The 15,917-nt window shown below is 45.7% G+C and overlaps 1 protein-coding gene across 1 annotated transcript in view; it reads right to left on the bottom strand.

Moving 5' to 3' along the window:
- LOC119969694 (deoxynucleoside triphosphate triphosphohydrolase SAMHD1-like) overlaps positions 1 to 15,917 on the bottom strand; it is an 85,335-nt gene that overhangs the window by 26,208 nt on the left and 43,210 nt on the right. Inside the window, exons 7-9 of the mRNA XM_038803684.1 lie at positions 10,526 to 10,626; positions 8,131 to 8,239; positions 5,009 to 5,100 (exon numbers count right to left, since the gene is read on the bottom strand). Of these exons, the coding sequence (XP_038659612.1) occupies positions 5,009 to 5,100; positions 8,131 to 8,239; positions 10,526 to 10,626 (302 nt within the window). The remainder of the gene's footprint in view (positions 1 to 5,008; positions 5,101 to 8,130; positions 8,240 to 10,525; positions 10,627 to 15,917) is intronic.

The following is a 15,917-nucleotide window of genomic DNA, read 5'->3' as shown; positions in this document are numbered from 1 at the left end:
GCACTCGCACAGCCCCCGCACTACAGGTCCCAGAACCACTTTCCCCATACGCTATCGAAGTAGCAAGCACCGACCGAACCCTTTCGGCCGTGCTCCTCCAGGAACGCCATGAGCAGTTAAGACCCGTGGCATACGCCTCAAGAGTGTTAGACCCTGTCGAGCAAGGATTTTCTGCCTGTGAAAGGCACCTGCTCGCAGTTTTTTGGGCAGTACAGTACCTGTCATACATTACAGGACTCAACCCCATACCATCCTCACAGAACACACCCCAACACAGCTTTTGTTAGACGGCTGACTTAAAGGTGGCACACTCAGCCAAATCCAAGCAGCCCGTTGGACCCTTTTACAGGGACGGGACATCACAGTTAAAAGAACAAAGACACACACATTCCTCGCAGACAATTTACAGTACCCAGGCACCCCTCATGAATATGAGATTATCTCCACACAGCACAACACAAGCCCATTCATTCCAAAGATACCTCCCAGGAAGACAGGTAGTTCACCCCAGAGACCCCAGCCCACAGACACGTGCGCACCCCTGAAGATATATGTGGATGGCTCCTCCACAGTTTTAGACGGAAACGCATAACAGAATGCAATATTTATGTAGCGGACACGCATGGACGCGCCCTAGAAGAAATTTCACTAAAGTTGCCAAGATACTTAGGCTCGCAGGCAGCAGAACTGGCAGCAATAGCGTACATAGTTGATCACCCCGATTTGTTCCCCAGCCCAGAAGACATCTACTCAGACAGCCTGTATGTCTGTAACAGCTTAACAGAATTCCTACCCCTGTGGGAAGCAAGAGGATTTGTTTCCGCAGACGGAAAACCCCTACCATCAGCCCCATTACTCAGCCATATCTTGAATCAGGCAAAGGACAGGAAATATGGCATTGTAAAAGTTCGCAGTCACCACCGTTCATCGCAACCTGTAAATGTTAAAGCAGACGCCCTAGCAAAGGCAGGTTCTAGACATGGTTATTTTTGGAACCCCCCCCCCCCCCGAAAGCACGCAGTTCAGGTCTCACAGACCAACATACAGGATTTAGCCCAGTCACAGAAACAGGATGAGAAGCTCAGGAAAGTTTTAACGGGAACATTCCCAGCCCCTTATGACAAATTTAAGAATTCCATAACCACACATGACGGTGTGATTCTAAAAGACAGCCTTTATGTAGTTCCAGAGCAGGATAGGAACCAACTCATTTGTTTGTTCCATGACAATCACGGACATCAGGGAATTGAACCCACTTTAGCCCACCTCAGACCGCTCTGTTAAATTAAAAATTCGACGTAACACACTACATTGAGAATTGCTTGATCTGTGCCCAGAACAATCCGGACAGATACGCAAAGAAGGCTCAACTTAGCCACACCTGCCCCGTTATTGGCCCATGGACTAACCTCCAGATAGACTTCATAGGACCCCTACCCTCTTGCAGAAACGGATATAAGTATGTGTTGGTGGTTATCGACACCTTCACAAAATGGGTGGAAGCAATTCCATCGCGCACTAATAGGTCAAAGACCACAGCCAAAATACTAACCCACCACATCTTTACAAGATGGGGACTCCCCCGCAGTATAGAGTCCGATCAAGGCTCCCATTTTACAGGACGAGTTATGAAAAACGTCCTCACAATTTTTGGAATTACTCAAAAGTTTCATCTCACAGACCACCCGCAGTCAAGTGGTATTATCGAATGCTTGAATAGGACACTAAAAGCCACCCTTAGGAAAATGGTTCAGCAGAACAATAGCATCTGGGATTCAGTCCTCCCATTTGCATTAATATTTTTGAGAAAACGTCCACAGGATACACCCCCCACACTCTCATGACCGGACGCCCCATGAAAGGAATGGAATATTTATTAGGCTTAGATTTGACCAGCCCCGCAGTGACAGCCCTCACACACAAAAACGCTGTACAGCAGTTTATAGCAAATGTGAAGGCGGCCCAACTCGCAGCCGCTGTGAGAATGGGCACAAGGAAGAAACAAAGCAAGGCTTGTTTCAATAAGACAGTGCATGCCACTGAGTTTGAAGTAGGGCAGCAAGTGATGCTTTCCCTATACAACCCCAGCACATTGCTGTCATCAAAGTACTCAGGTCCGTACTCCATTTCGGACAAATTAAGCCCCTCTGTCTACAAGATAAAGTACCCTAATGGAAAGCCTGCGTGATTTCACATAAACCAGCTCAAGGCTTATGGCTCGCAGAACAACCACACACACCATATCCTGCTCGCAGCAGCAGACGAGCTCTCCCCGCCCACAGGAAACGCATTCCTACCCTCCCCCAGACAGACGAGTCCGTCCTCAGACTCAACTTCGACTCCGCCCCCGACACACGACTCTGCCTCTCCCTGCCCCCAGACAGCAGCGACAGTGACTGCGAGAGCACTGACGTCAGCCACAGTATGCCACGTTACTATCCCCCTGCACCAGGCCCCACTCCCAGCGACTCCGAGTACAATTCAAGTGATCCCTTCGAGATCACATACATTAAAGCCTCTGACCCAGACCCACCACCCGACGACTACGGACTGAACTTCATTATCTCCAACCTAGACACACGAATCTGCCACCGGGACAATTCATTCAGGCTCATCAGGAACGATGAGATGGACCCCAAATTGCCCCACGCAGCTTTAGCAAGGCTTCTACAGTCACGAGTATGGCAGCCGGGAGAAGATGATGACATTGAGTCTGGCTCCCACCATGCGAATCCCTTTGCGACCCTGTTCGCAACTGAAAACTGAGGTGTCCACATGATGTTTAAACGGAACCGCTAGAGAGATACGGTGTCCTTTCTGATGGAACCTGCACGATATTTGTTGCATGTTTGTTTATATGTGTTTGTTAAGTGTTCAGTGTTTAGAATTTAAACAGCTTTCCACAGCCCCACGCCACCACTCTTTTAACGCCCCCTGGCAGATAATGGAGCAAGTTTGTCCACGGAGCGCCACCTAGTTTGTCCGCAGAAACCTCTGAGAATTTGCCCAGACACCGCTTCGTAACTGCTCTTCTAATTTGAGGGTAGAAGAGGCAATACTGCAACCCCCCCACGACGACTACATTCTTGCCGGTTACTCAGGCAGTGGAGAAACGGCACTTATGCCCGCCCTGCGTGAGGACCCCCCTCTGGCCAGCTAAGCTCGGGTAGAGCACAACCCGTCCTACCCGGGAATCCATCCAATTCTTACCCGCCCATACGCACCTCATTTTGGCTCTTTCATTTCAAAAGTTTTTTTTTATAGTGACCCTTCAGTTGCTTTCCTCATGCTATTTACATCCTCAAACATTGGGGTGGTGAATCGCACAGGCTGCGAGAGTGCTCGCACTGTGTCAGTATTTTTCTAGGATGCCTTGTCCAGAAATTCGGTTTAAATAAAAATGAGGGAGTCACAGATGGTGAGCTAAAACAAAGGCAGGCCAATGGTTACCTAGAGCCCGCCCAGCGATTGGGGAACGACCCTGTTATTGGAGAGAATCGATACAAACGATTGGGACATGGTCCAATTAATTGGGACCAAGTCCAGGGTCCGCCCAGAAGGGCACGAAACCCTGGAGGCTATAAAACAGAGTCGCCAAGGTCAGAACGCTCTCTTAAGAACTCTTACTCTTTTTCGTCACCTTCACCTTGGCCTTTGGCTCTCAGCGACGAGAGGCCCGCCAACCACCAGCCAAGTAAGTCTAAGGTGAACGCACGCTATGAGAAAGGCGCTCCTAGCTACTATTCTATACCAGTTCAAAGCAAGCAGTATCAGAACCGGACAACGGCCATTGTTCCTCTGACTGAGTGGGCCCCCTCCCCGAAGCTAAGTATAGGCTTTTAGTAGTAGTTGTAGTTTAGCGAGTAGTTTTTTTTTTCTTTTTTTTTATAAATTTAGATTACCCAATTATTTTTTCCAATTAAGGGGGCAATTTAGCGTGGCCAATCCACCTAGCCTGCACATTTTTGGGTTGCGGGGGCGAAACCCACGCAGACACGGGGAGAATGTGCAAACTCCACACGGACAGTGACCCAGAGCCAGGATCGAACCTGGGACCTCAGCGCCGTGAGGCAGCTGTGCTAACCACTAGGCCACCGTAGCGAGTAGAGTTTTTTTTTTTAAATTTAGATTAGCCAATTATTTTTTCCAATTATGGGGCAATTTAGCGTGGCCAATCCACCTACTCTGCACATTTTTGGGTTATGGGGGCGAAACCCACGCAGACACGGGGAGAACGTGCAAACTCCACACGGACAGTGACCCAGAGCCGGGATCGAACTTGGGACCTCAGCGCCGTGAGGCGGTTGTGCTAACCACTAGGCCACCGTGCTGCCCAGAGTAGAGTTAATGCATGAGTAATAATTGACTGTGTGTGTAAATAAATGTGCATTGATTTCAAACTTACTAACTGGTGTATCAAGTCATTGATCAGTATTCGGTTTTGAACCTTGTGGTGGTATCAGAAAGATACCTGGCGACTCTTGACCAAAGGTAATTAAAACAGAGCAAATTAAGGGAAAGCATAACGAGCAACAAATGTTTTCCAAACAAGAGGATTGTTAAATTGTTTACCCAGGATTCAGTGCCATGGGGGACAGACTGAAGCCCAGGGTTGATCACTGGTCTGTACAGAGTTTGCACAGCTGATCAGGCACAGCAGCAATGGCCTGTTATTGGCCTCAGTGTCCTTTGGATCGGGAAGGGGAAGATTAAAGAGAATACAAATCCGCCAGGGTTCCTAATGTTGGCCAACAGCTAGGAGACTGTTGCTGCAGCGTAAACTTGTCACCGTCAGTGAGGACCAGGCGGGCTTGAGTTTGGTTTCTCTTGGGGAACATCAATTGGCTGCTGACCCTCATCATCATGGGTTCATAGTTAAAGATACCGTGGCAGAAGACGACTGAAAACAGGGACTTGGACTTCACAACAAGTTCCTTCAGAAGGGAAGGAGATGAAAGAAAAAAAATAGCGAAATTCCGAGACACAACTTCACTGCAGCTAAACTCACATCCACTCGATGATGTTGTTCACTCTGTGCTGATAGGCTCTGCGATGCAAAGTATAACGCGTGTGAAACATGTCATACAAATCACCAGCCTCCTGCAGAGAATGAAAGACATAAACTGGAATTAAACTCTTGGTCATCAACTGTGCATCAGCAGCAAAGTTCCTGGACAGATAGCATGGAGCAGGATTTACCAGTGAGTAATTCAGTTAAAACAGGAACCCAAAGGGCAGCAGGGTGGTGCAGTGGTTAGCATTTCTGCCTCACTGCGCCGAGGTCCCAGGTTCGATCCCGGTTCTGGGTCACTGTCCGTGTGGAGTTTGCACATTCTCCCTGTGTTTGCGTGGGTTTCGCTCCCACAACCCAAAGATGTGCAGGGTAGGTGGATTGGCCATGCTAAATTGCCCCTTAATTGGAAAAATAAATAAATTGGGGACTCTAAATTAATTTTTTTTTAAATAGGAACCCAAGATAATTCAATACATTTTTTTCATTTAAAGTACTTGGATACCTCTGGTGAGGCCAGCATTTATTGCCCATCCCTAATTGAAATTGAGACGGTAGTGGTGAGCTGCCTTCTTGATCCACTGCAATCCAGATGGTGTAGGTACACCCACGGTGCTGTTAGGGAGTGAGTTCCAGGATTTTGACCCAGCGACAGTGAAGGAACGGCAAAATATTTACAAGTCAGGATGGTGAGTGGCTTGGATCGTAACTCCAGGCGGGGTTGTCTCAAGTTCTGCTATCTAGTGGTCATGTGTTTGGAAGGTGCTGTCTCAATAGCCTTGGTGAGTTCCTGCAATGCATCTTGTAGATGGTGCACATGGCTACTGCTATACATCAATGGTGGATAGAGTGAATGTGGAAGGGGTAGAAATCAAGTGGGCAGCTTTGTCCTAGATGGTCGCAAGCTCCCTGTGTGTTCTTGGAGCTGCACTCATCCAGGGAAGTGGAGAGTATACCATCACATTCCTGACTTGTGCCTTGTAGATTGTGGACAGGATTTGAAGAGTTGGGTGAGTTACTTGTCAGCACAAGCTTGGATGTTGTTCAGTAAAACCAGAAACAGAAAATGCTGGACAATCTCAGCAGGTCTGACAGCATTTGTGGAGAGAAAAGAGAGCTAACGTTTCGAGTCTGAATGATTCCTTGCCAAAGCTCTAGGTCTTGCTGTATTTGGCTATGGACCTCTTCAATGCCAGAGGAGTCACGAATGGTGTTGTTAATTATGCATTGATGAAGCAACTGAAGATGGCTGGGCCGAGGATACTACCGTGAAAAATTCCTGCAGGAATCCCAGGACTGAGATAATTCACCTCCAAAAACCTCAACTATCTTCCTTTGTGCCAGGTATGACGCCAGCCAGCGAAGAGTTCCCCCCAATTCCCATTGACTCCAGTTCAGGTAGGGCTCTTTGGTGCCACACTTGGACAAATGCTGCCTTGATGTCAAGGACAGTCACTCATGTTCACTTCTGGAGTTCAGCTCTTTTGTCCATGTTTGAACCAAGGCTATAATGAGGTCAGGAGCTGAGTGGTCCTGGCGGAACTGAGCATCAGTGAGCAGGTTATTGCTGAGTCAATGCGCTTGGTAGCACCATTAATGATGCCTTCCATCACTTTACTGATGATTGAGAATAGATGGGGCGGCAATTGGCCAGTTTGGATTTGTTATACTTTTGTGTTCAGAACATGCCTTGGCAATTTTCCACATTGCTGGTGTTGTAGTTATACTGGAACAACTTGGCTAGTGGCATAGCTAGCTCTGGAGCACACGACTTCAGTACTATTGTCAGGATATTATCAGATCTCATAGCCTTTGCAGCATCCAATGCCTTTAGCTTTCTCTTGATACCCTGCGGAGTGAATGGAATTGGCTGAAGACTGGTATCTGTGATACTGGGGATCACTGAAGGAGAGATGGATATCCACTCAAGGAAGCAGTGAAGAGCCCTCAAACCCTCCTGATAGGAGACGCAGATGTAGAAAGATTGGACACACATAGTGAATAGTAGGAAGTTAGAGGCAGAAAACTGTAAGTTGTTGAAATGATGTAGAGCCATGGATGTAGGTGTGAAAAGACTGAACTAGGGGAGAAAGAAATAGAGTTAGGATGGGAAGAAATAAGTTCAGTGAGGCATGAACAGGCTGAAACATGGGTCTCTCAGGACAGGCCTGTTTGTGGATTTTCAGAAGGAAATATAATTGGACTCATCAGGATCACGGGTCAATGAGGTGAGAAGCTTTGGAGGACATTCATACTCACTCTGGACCAATGCATTGTTTCCCTGTTACAACATTACCACTGCCTTTGTTCCATGACATATTTGTCACTTAATCTCCCCAGTCTACCTCATCCCAGCCCTTCCTTTTTGTTCTTCCAACCCCCACCCCATTTCAACAGCATAAACCTTATCACATTTCTACCCTTCAGTTCTGAAGAAGTCATGTTAGACTCAAAACGTTGGCTGAAATCTTCCTGTTCATTCGCAGCTGGGATTTGCCGGTGCGACTGAGAGTAAATGGAATTTTGGCTGGAATGCCAAATTTTCCGTTCTCACTTGCAACGGGTCCCGCCATGGACAAGACACGAGAACCCCGCCCATTGGCTCTGTTCCCCTCTCCACAGATTTGGGGAGTATTTCCATCACGTTCTTTTTAATTTCAGGTTTCCAACATCCACAGCATTTTTACTTCTATCAGGTAATTGTATTCACTGATAGGTATTTACAAAAGAGAGCTAAAAGGAAATTGTTGGAATTTGGTACAAATAACATTCATTCTAGTTTATTATTCTTTATGTTGTAGATTTCTATGATGGATCATGGGCTGCAGTGGTTCAAGAGGGCAACTTCCCACCACCTTCTCAAGGGCAATTAGGGATGGGTAATAATTGCTGGCCTAGCCAGCAATGCCCACATCCCTTGAATACATTTTGAAAATGCCTATTGCAAGGTTACCATATTGCAGATAGGGAGTGGGAAATAGTTGCATTGAATTTGCTGTCAGCAGCCATTCTATTATAGACTTTAGTTTGCCTGAGCTCAAGTGGTGCACATCAGAATGTTATTTTACAAGACCACAACCTAATCATGACTCTCCATTCTATCGCACAACACAGAGCACCTTATCTCGAGTGCAAATCAGTTTTGTTCCTTTAGTTTCACAAACTCGAGCAAATGCGAGGAAGCGTGAAGAGTCAAAGTTGTTCCGGATTCCCAGGTGATAACAGTCCCTTCAGAAACAAAACAGGACACCATCAATCCCAGCCTTCATGTCATCTCGATTAACATGGTGAAACACTCTGCTGAATCAACATGCATACCCCGAATGAAGAGAGTTGTATTTTTAAATTGGAAGCAAGTTGCCCAGTGGGAAAAAGGGCTTCCTGATCTCACATCTAGATGGCCTAAATATGCTGCTATGCACTGGATTTTCCCACCAGAATGTTATTTTCTCTGTGTAAAGAAAGACTTGCATTTACATGGGAACTTTCATGACCCCAAATCCTTCCAAAGCAATTTATTGCCAATGAAGTAGTTTCAAAATTTAGTCACTGGTGCAATGTAGGAAACGCAGTAGCCAATCTGTCCGCAACATAAGAACTAGGAGCGGGAGCAGGCCATCTGGCCCCTCGAGCCTGCTCCGCCATTCAATGAGATCATGGCTGATCTTTTGTGGACTCAGCTCCACTTTCCGGCCCGAACACTATAACCCTTAATCCCTTTATTCTTCAAAAAACTATCTATCTTTATCTTAAAAACATTTAATGAAGGAGCCTCAACTGCTTCACTGGGCAAGGAATTCCATAGATTCACAACCCTTTGGGTGAAGAAGTTCCTCCAAAGCTCAGTCCTAAATCTACTTCCCCTTATTTTGAGGCTATACCCCCTGGTTCTGCTTTCACCCGCCAGTGGAAACAACCTGCCCGCAGCTATCCTATCTATTCTCTTCATTATTTTATATGTTGAGCAACAAGCTCTCACAAACAACAGTATAAAGACCAAGTAATCTAAGTTTGTGATGTTGACTGTGGGATAAATTTGGTCAATGGCCAGGGATAACTTCACTGATCTTCATCAAAATAGTGCCATGAGATACATAAGAACTAGGAGCAGGAGTAGGCCATCTGGACCCTCGAGCCTGCTCTGCCATTCAATTAGATCATGGCTGATCTTTTGTGGACTCAGCTCCACTTTCCGGCCCGAACACCATAACCCTTAATTCCTTTATTCTTCAAAAAACTATCTATCTTTACCTTAAAAACATGTAATGAAGGAGCCTCAACTGCTTCACTGGGCAAGGAATTCCATAGATTCACAACCCTTTGGGTGAAGAAGTTCCTCCTAAACTCAGTCGTAAATCTACTTACCCTTATTTTGAGGCTATGTCCCCTAGTTCTGCTGTCACCCGCCAGTGGAAACAACCTGCCCGCATCTATCCTATCTATTCCCTTCATAATTTTAAATGTTTCTATAAGATCCCCCCTCATCCTTCTAAATGATGGGGCAGATTGGACATCAGTTCAAAGTTTCATTTGAAAGTCAGCATTAGAGCATCCCTTGATTTTTTTTGATTTTTCAAGCCCTGGAGTGAGGCCTGGACTCATGATATCGATCATATCCAACTATTTTTTTTATAATTTTGAACGCTTTGATTATATTATCTCTCGATATTCTAAACTTAAGGGAGCGCAAACAAAGCTTATACAAACTGTCCTCATAATTTAACCTTTTGAGTCCTGACATAATAATTTTAATTAGTGTAATTACATTAACACTGCAATGAGGTTACTGTGAAAATCCCTGAGTTGCCACACTTCGGCGCATGTTCGGGTACACAGAGGGAAAATTCAGAATGCCCAATTCACCTAACAAGCACATCTTTTGGGACTTGTGGGAGGAAACCGGAGCACCCGGAGGAAGCCCACACAGCCATGGAGAGAACATGCAGACTCCGCACAGACAGTGACCCAAGCCGTGAATCGAACCCGGGTCCCTGGCGCTGTGAAGCAACAGTGCTAACCACTGTGACATCATTCTACTGAGAAGAGAGAAAAGGTGCTGAGCAAGATTCAAATATATGCAGACAACCTCATGTAGCACTAAGCCATACAGACCAGATTGTCACAGGGAGAAAGCTGGGTGTCAGATGAGGAGCATTTTTTTAACTCAGTGTGTTCTGATTAAGAACGTAATGACTGGAAGAGTGGGTGTAAACAGATTCCATAATCGTTTTCAAAAGAATACTGGACATATACTGAAAGAAAAAATAATGTGCAGATATGTAGAAATAGCAGGGAAGTGGGACTAATGTTTGAAGAGCTGGCACAGTACAATGTCTAAATAGCCTCCTTTTATGCTGTCTAGTGCTAAAGTATGGGGCTTGTCCTTAAACGCAGAATACCACAACACAGAAACTTGCTTTAAATTATCTTTGGAATGTATCTGGTGAACTCTTCTGGGATGGATTATAGAGACAATGCATCAAGTGATCAGACAGATTGAGAGAACAGGTTTACCTGGCAAAGTAATCCCACTTGTCAACATCAATCCCATTTCTCTTATTGGCAACAATTTCATACAGAAAACCCTTCTCTCTGGGCCGACCTTCGTATGGCCACTGAAAAAAACAAAATACCAGAGTCAGATACAAAATACTGTTTACAGCACAGATATTGATAAGCATCACTTGGCCCTTACCCCTATCTTCAATCACCTTCCTATGAACAAAAGGTGCAGTTGAAATTAGATTTCTCATCTAGTAGCTCTGGTCTGCCATACCCTACAGGGTCAGGATGTAGCACAGCAGCTTATGCAGTAATTGCCAACATCTACCAACCCTGTGCAAACCAATCACCAGCACTCTGTCCTCTAAGTTCACCGTTTTTTCCCCCGATATCTCCTCTCCTAAAACTGTAGAGATGTATGTTGCCGAGTGTGGTGAATGTACTCACCATAGTATAAGCTGTCTGTGCAGTACTGTGACCCAATGGTAATGTGATTTCCTTACAGATATTATACTGGAACCTGGTGGGCTCCACCTCCAGCTCCGCCCCCCTCGGACGGTATATAGACTGGCCGCCTGGGGGCGGTGCTCATTTTTACAGCAGACATAGGCAGGCAAGTTCTTGGTTAATAAAGCCTAAGTTCACTCACTCTCATCGTCTTGCAGTGAATTAATGGTACATCACCGAGACACTGGCTCCCTCACCCAAGTAAGCAGCCTTCACCTTGACAACAAACTATTGAATTGTAGGGAGAATCAGACTGAAGCCTGCCCATGTTTTTAACCAACATCACACATGCATATTTCCAACCAATAGTTTTGGATAGCAAATAGGTGCTGGAATCTGGCTAATCCTCTCCCTGCAGTGGAAGTGAGTTTGTAACACGCATTTAACTGCTAAACTACTGCAGGGAGCAATTAAGAGTGAACTACATTTGTGTTTGACTGAAGTCAAGCTTAAGCTGCTTGATGTGGGAGCTGGCAGATCCCATTGCGAGCTGCAGCGACCACATCTGCAGTAAGTGTTGGCTGCTCGAAGAACTCCGGCTCAGAGTTGATGAGCTGGAGTCTGAGCTTCACACACTGAGGCACATCTGGGAGGGGGAGGCTTACCTGGACACTTTGTTTCAGGAGGCAGTCACACCTGTCAGAGTAAATAGTTTAAATCCTGCCAGTGGCCAGGGACAGCAGGGTGTGACTGCAAGTCAGGCAGGTAAAGGGAACCAGCAGTCAGGAACTCAGGAGCCTCAGCCCTTGACCCTGTCCAACAGGTACGAGGCACTTGCTCCCTGTGTGGATGGCGAACAGGGCTGCAGGAAGGATGAGTCAGCTGACCAAGGCACGATGGTTCAGCAGGCCATTCAAGGGGAGGAAGTAAATATGCAAGTTGTAGTTATAGGGGATTCTATTATCAGAGGGATAGATAGTATCCTTTGTGAGCAGGATAGAGGGTCCCACATGGTATGTTGCCTGCCCGGTGCTAGGGTGCGGGACATCTCTGACCGGCTTGAAAGGATATTGGAGAGGGAGGGGGAGGATCCAGTTGTGGTCCATGTCGGTACCAACAACTTAGGCAAGTCTAGGAAAGAGGACCTGTTTAGAGATTATAAAGAGCTAGGATTCAAATTAAAAAACAGGTCCTCAAGGGTCATAATCTCCGGATTACTGCCCGAGCCACGTGCAAATTGGCATAGGGAGGCAAGAATAAGGGAAGTTAACACGTGGCTGAAAGAGTGGTGTGGGAAAGAGGGGTTCCTTTTCATGGGACACTGGCATCAGTTTTGGGACAGGGGGGACCTATACCGTTGGGATGGTCTCCACCTGAACTGAGCTGGAACCAGTGTTCTGGCGAAAAGAGTAAATAGGGTGGTCAATAGGACTTTAAACTAGAGATTGGGGGGGGAAGGGAAAGTCAGGGAACCAAGAGGTGAAGGAATCAGTGGGAAGCGTAGCTGCTTAGGATTACAAAAAATCACGAAAAGACAGAGCTCAGGAGAGGTTACGATAGTCCCCATCTCACAAAATATGACACAGTGTATGGAAAGGCTCAGTAAACCAAGGTCCACCACACTAAGAAAACAAAAAGGGACAGTCAATAGGGAATTAAAGGTGCTATATTTAAATGCCCGCAGTGTACGGAACAAGGTAGATGAGCTTGTGGCCCAGATTGTGACTGACAGGTATGATGTGGTAGGCATCACAGAGACGTGGTTGCAGGGGGTTCAGGACTGGCAGTTAAACATCCAGGGATTTACAACCTATCGAAAAGACAGAGAGGTGGGTAGAGGGGGCGGGGATGCCTTGTTAATTAGAAATGAAATTAAATCAATAGCACTAAACGACATAGGGTCAGACGATGTGGAGTCTGTGTGGGTAGAGTTGAGGAACCACAAAGGCAAAAAAACCATAATGGGAGTTATGTACAGGCCTCCTGACAGTGGTCAGGACCGGGGCACAAAATGCACCACGAAATAGAAAGGGCATGCCAGAAAGGCAAGGTCACAGTGATCATGGGGGACTTCAATATGCAGGTGGACTGGGTAAATAATGTTGCCAGTGGACCCAAAGAAAGGGAATTCATTGAATGTTTACAGGATGGCTTTTTGGAACAGCTTGTGATGGAGCCCACGAGGGAACAGGCTATTCTGGACTTAGCGTTGTGTAATGAGCCAGAATTGATAAAAGATCTTAAAGTAAGGGAACACTTAGGAAGCAGTGATCATAATATGGTAGAATTCAGTCTGCAATTTGAAAGAAGGAAGGTAGAATCAGATGTAAAGGTTTTACAGTTAAATAAAGGTAATTACAGGCGCATGAGGGAGGAACTGACGAAAATCGACTGGAAGCAGAGCCTAGTGGGAAAGACAGTAGAACAGCAATGGCAGGAGTTTCTGGGAGTAATTGAGGACACAGTGCAGAGGTTCATCCCAAAGAAAAGAAAGGTTATCAGAGGGAGGATTAGGCAGCCATGGCTGATAAAGGAAGTCAGGGAATGCATCAAGGCAAAAGAGAGAGCCTATAATGTGGCAAAGAGTAGTGGGAAGTCAGAAGATTGGGAAGGCTACAAAAACAAACAGAGGATAACAAAGAGAGAAATAAGGAAGGAGAGGATCAAATATGAAGGTAGGCTAGCCAGTAACATTAGGAATGATAGTAAAAGTTTCTTTAAATACATTAAAAACAAATGGGAGGCAAAAGTAGACATTGGGCCGCTCCAAAATGCGCTGGTAATCTAGTGATGGGAGACAAGGAAATAGCTGAGGCACTTAATAAGTACTTTGCGTCAATCTTCACAGTAGAAGACATGAGTAACATCCCAACAATTCAGGAAAGTCAGGGGGCAGAGTTGAATATGGTTGCCATCACAAAGGAGAAGGTGCTAGAGAAACTAAAAGGTCTGAAAATTGATAAATCTCCGGGCCCAGATGGGCTACATCCTAGTTCTAAAGGAGATAGCTGAAGAAATAGTGGAGGCGTTAGTTATGATCTTTCAAAAGTCACTGGAATCAGGGAAAGTCCCAGAGGATTGGAAAATCGCTGTTGTAACCCCCCTGTTCAAGAAGGGAACAAGAAAAAAGATGGAAAATTATAGGCCAATTAGCCTAACCTCGGTTGTTGGCAAAATTCTAGAATCCATCGTTAAGGATGAGATTTCTAAATTCTTGGAAGTGCAGTGTCGGATTAGGACAAGTCAGCATGGATTTAGTAAGGGGAGGTCGTGCCTGACAAACCTGTTAGAGTTCTTTGAAGAGATAACAAATAGGTTAGACCAAGGAGAGCCAATGGATGTTATCTATCTTGACTTCCAAAAGGCCTTTGACAAGGTGCCTCACGGGAGACTGCTGAGTAAAATAAGGGCCCATGGTATTCGAGGCAAGGTACTAACATGGATTGACGATTGGCTGTCAGACAGAAGGCAGAGAGTTGGGATAAAAGGTTCTTTTTCGGAATGGCAACCGGTGACAAGTGGTGTCCCGCAGGGTTCAGTGTTGGGGCCACAGCTGTTCTCTTTATATATTAACGATCTAGATGACGGGACTGGGGGCATTCTGGCCAAGTTTGCCGATGATACAAAGATAGGTGGAGGGGCAGGTAGTATTGAGGAGGTGGGGAGGCTGCAGAAAGATTTAGACAGTTTAGGAGAATGGTCCAAGAAGTGGCTGATGAAATTCAACGTGGGCAAGTGCGAGGTCTTGCACTTTGGAAAAAAGAATAGAGGCATGGACTATTTTCTAAACGGTGACAAAATTCATAATGCTAAAGTGCAAAGGGACTTGGGAGTCCTAGTCCAGGATTCTCTAAAGGTAAACTTGCAGGTTGAGTCCGTAATTAAGAAAGCAAATGTAATGTTGTCATTTATCTCAAGAGGCTTGGAATATAAAAGCAGGTATGTACTTCTGAGGCTTTATAAAGCACTAGTTAGGCCCCATTTAGAATACTGTGAGCAATTTTGGGCCCCACACCTCAGGAAGGACATACTGGCACTGGAGCGGGTCCAGCGGAGATTCACACGGATGATCCCAGGAATGGTAGGCCTAACATACGATGAACGTCTGAGGATCGTGGGATTATATTCATTGGAGTTTAGGAGGTTGAGGGGAGATCTAATAGAAACTTACAAGATAATGAATGGCTTGGATAGGATGGACGTAGGGAAGTTGTTTCCATTAGCAGGGGAGAATAGGACGCGGGGGCACAGCCTTAGAATAAAAGGGAGTCACTTAGAACAGAGATGAGGAGAAATTTCTTCAGCCAGAGAGTGGTAGGTCTGTGGAATTCATTGCCACAGAGGGCGGTGGAGGCCGGGACGTTGAGTGTCTTTAAGACAGAAACTGATAAATTCTTGATTTCTCGAGGAATTAAGGGCTATGGGGAGAGAGCGGGTAAATGGAGTTGAAATCAACCATGATTGAATGGTGGAGTGGACTCGATGGGCCGAATGGCCTTACTTCCGCTCCTATGTCTTATGGTCTAAGTCATGTATAGGTCCAGATCAGGTAATGACAACATCCTCCTGTGGTGTTCTTTGTGTTGCTTATTTAGGATGTTTTACGTAGTGTTCACAATGACACAGTATAGCTTTTACTTAAACAAAGCTATGATTTTATTTACACTATTAAACTAGGATTGGATTGGATTTTTTTATTGTCACGTTTACCGAGGTACAGTGAAAAGTATTTTTTTGCAAGCAGCTCAACAGATCATTAAGTACATGAAATGAAAAGGAAATAATAGGAAATACATAATAGGGCAACACAAGGTATACAATGTAACTACATAAGCACCAGCATCAGGTGAAGCATACAGGGGTGTGTTAATGAGGTCAGTCCATAAGAGGGTCGTTTAGGAGTCTGGTGACAGTGGGGAAGAAGCTGTTTTTGAATCTGTTTGTGTGTTCTCAGACT

Source organism: Scyliorhinus canicula, chromosome 7 (assembly GCF_902713615.1).
Source record: "Scyliorhinus canicula chromosome 7, sScyCan1.1, whole genome shotgun sequence".
NCBI classification, from domain to species: Eukaryota; Metazoa; Chordata; class Chondrichthyes; order Carcharhiniformes; family Scyliorhinidae; genus Scyliorhinus; species Scyliorhinus canicula.
This window is presented reverse-complemented; position numbering and strand designations above follow the sequence as displayed.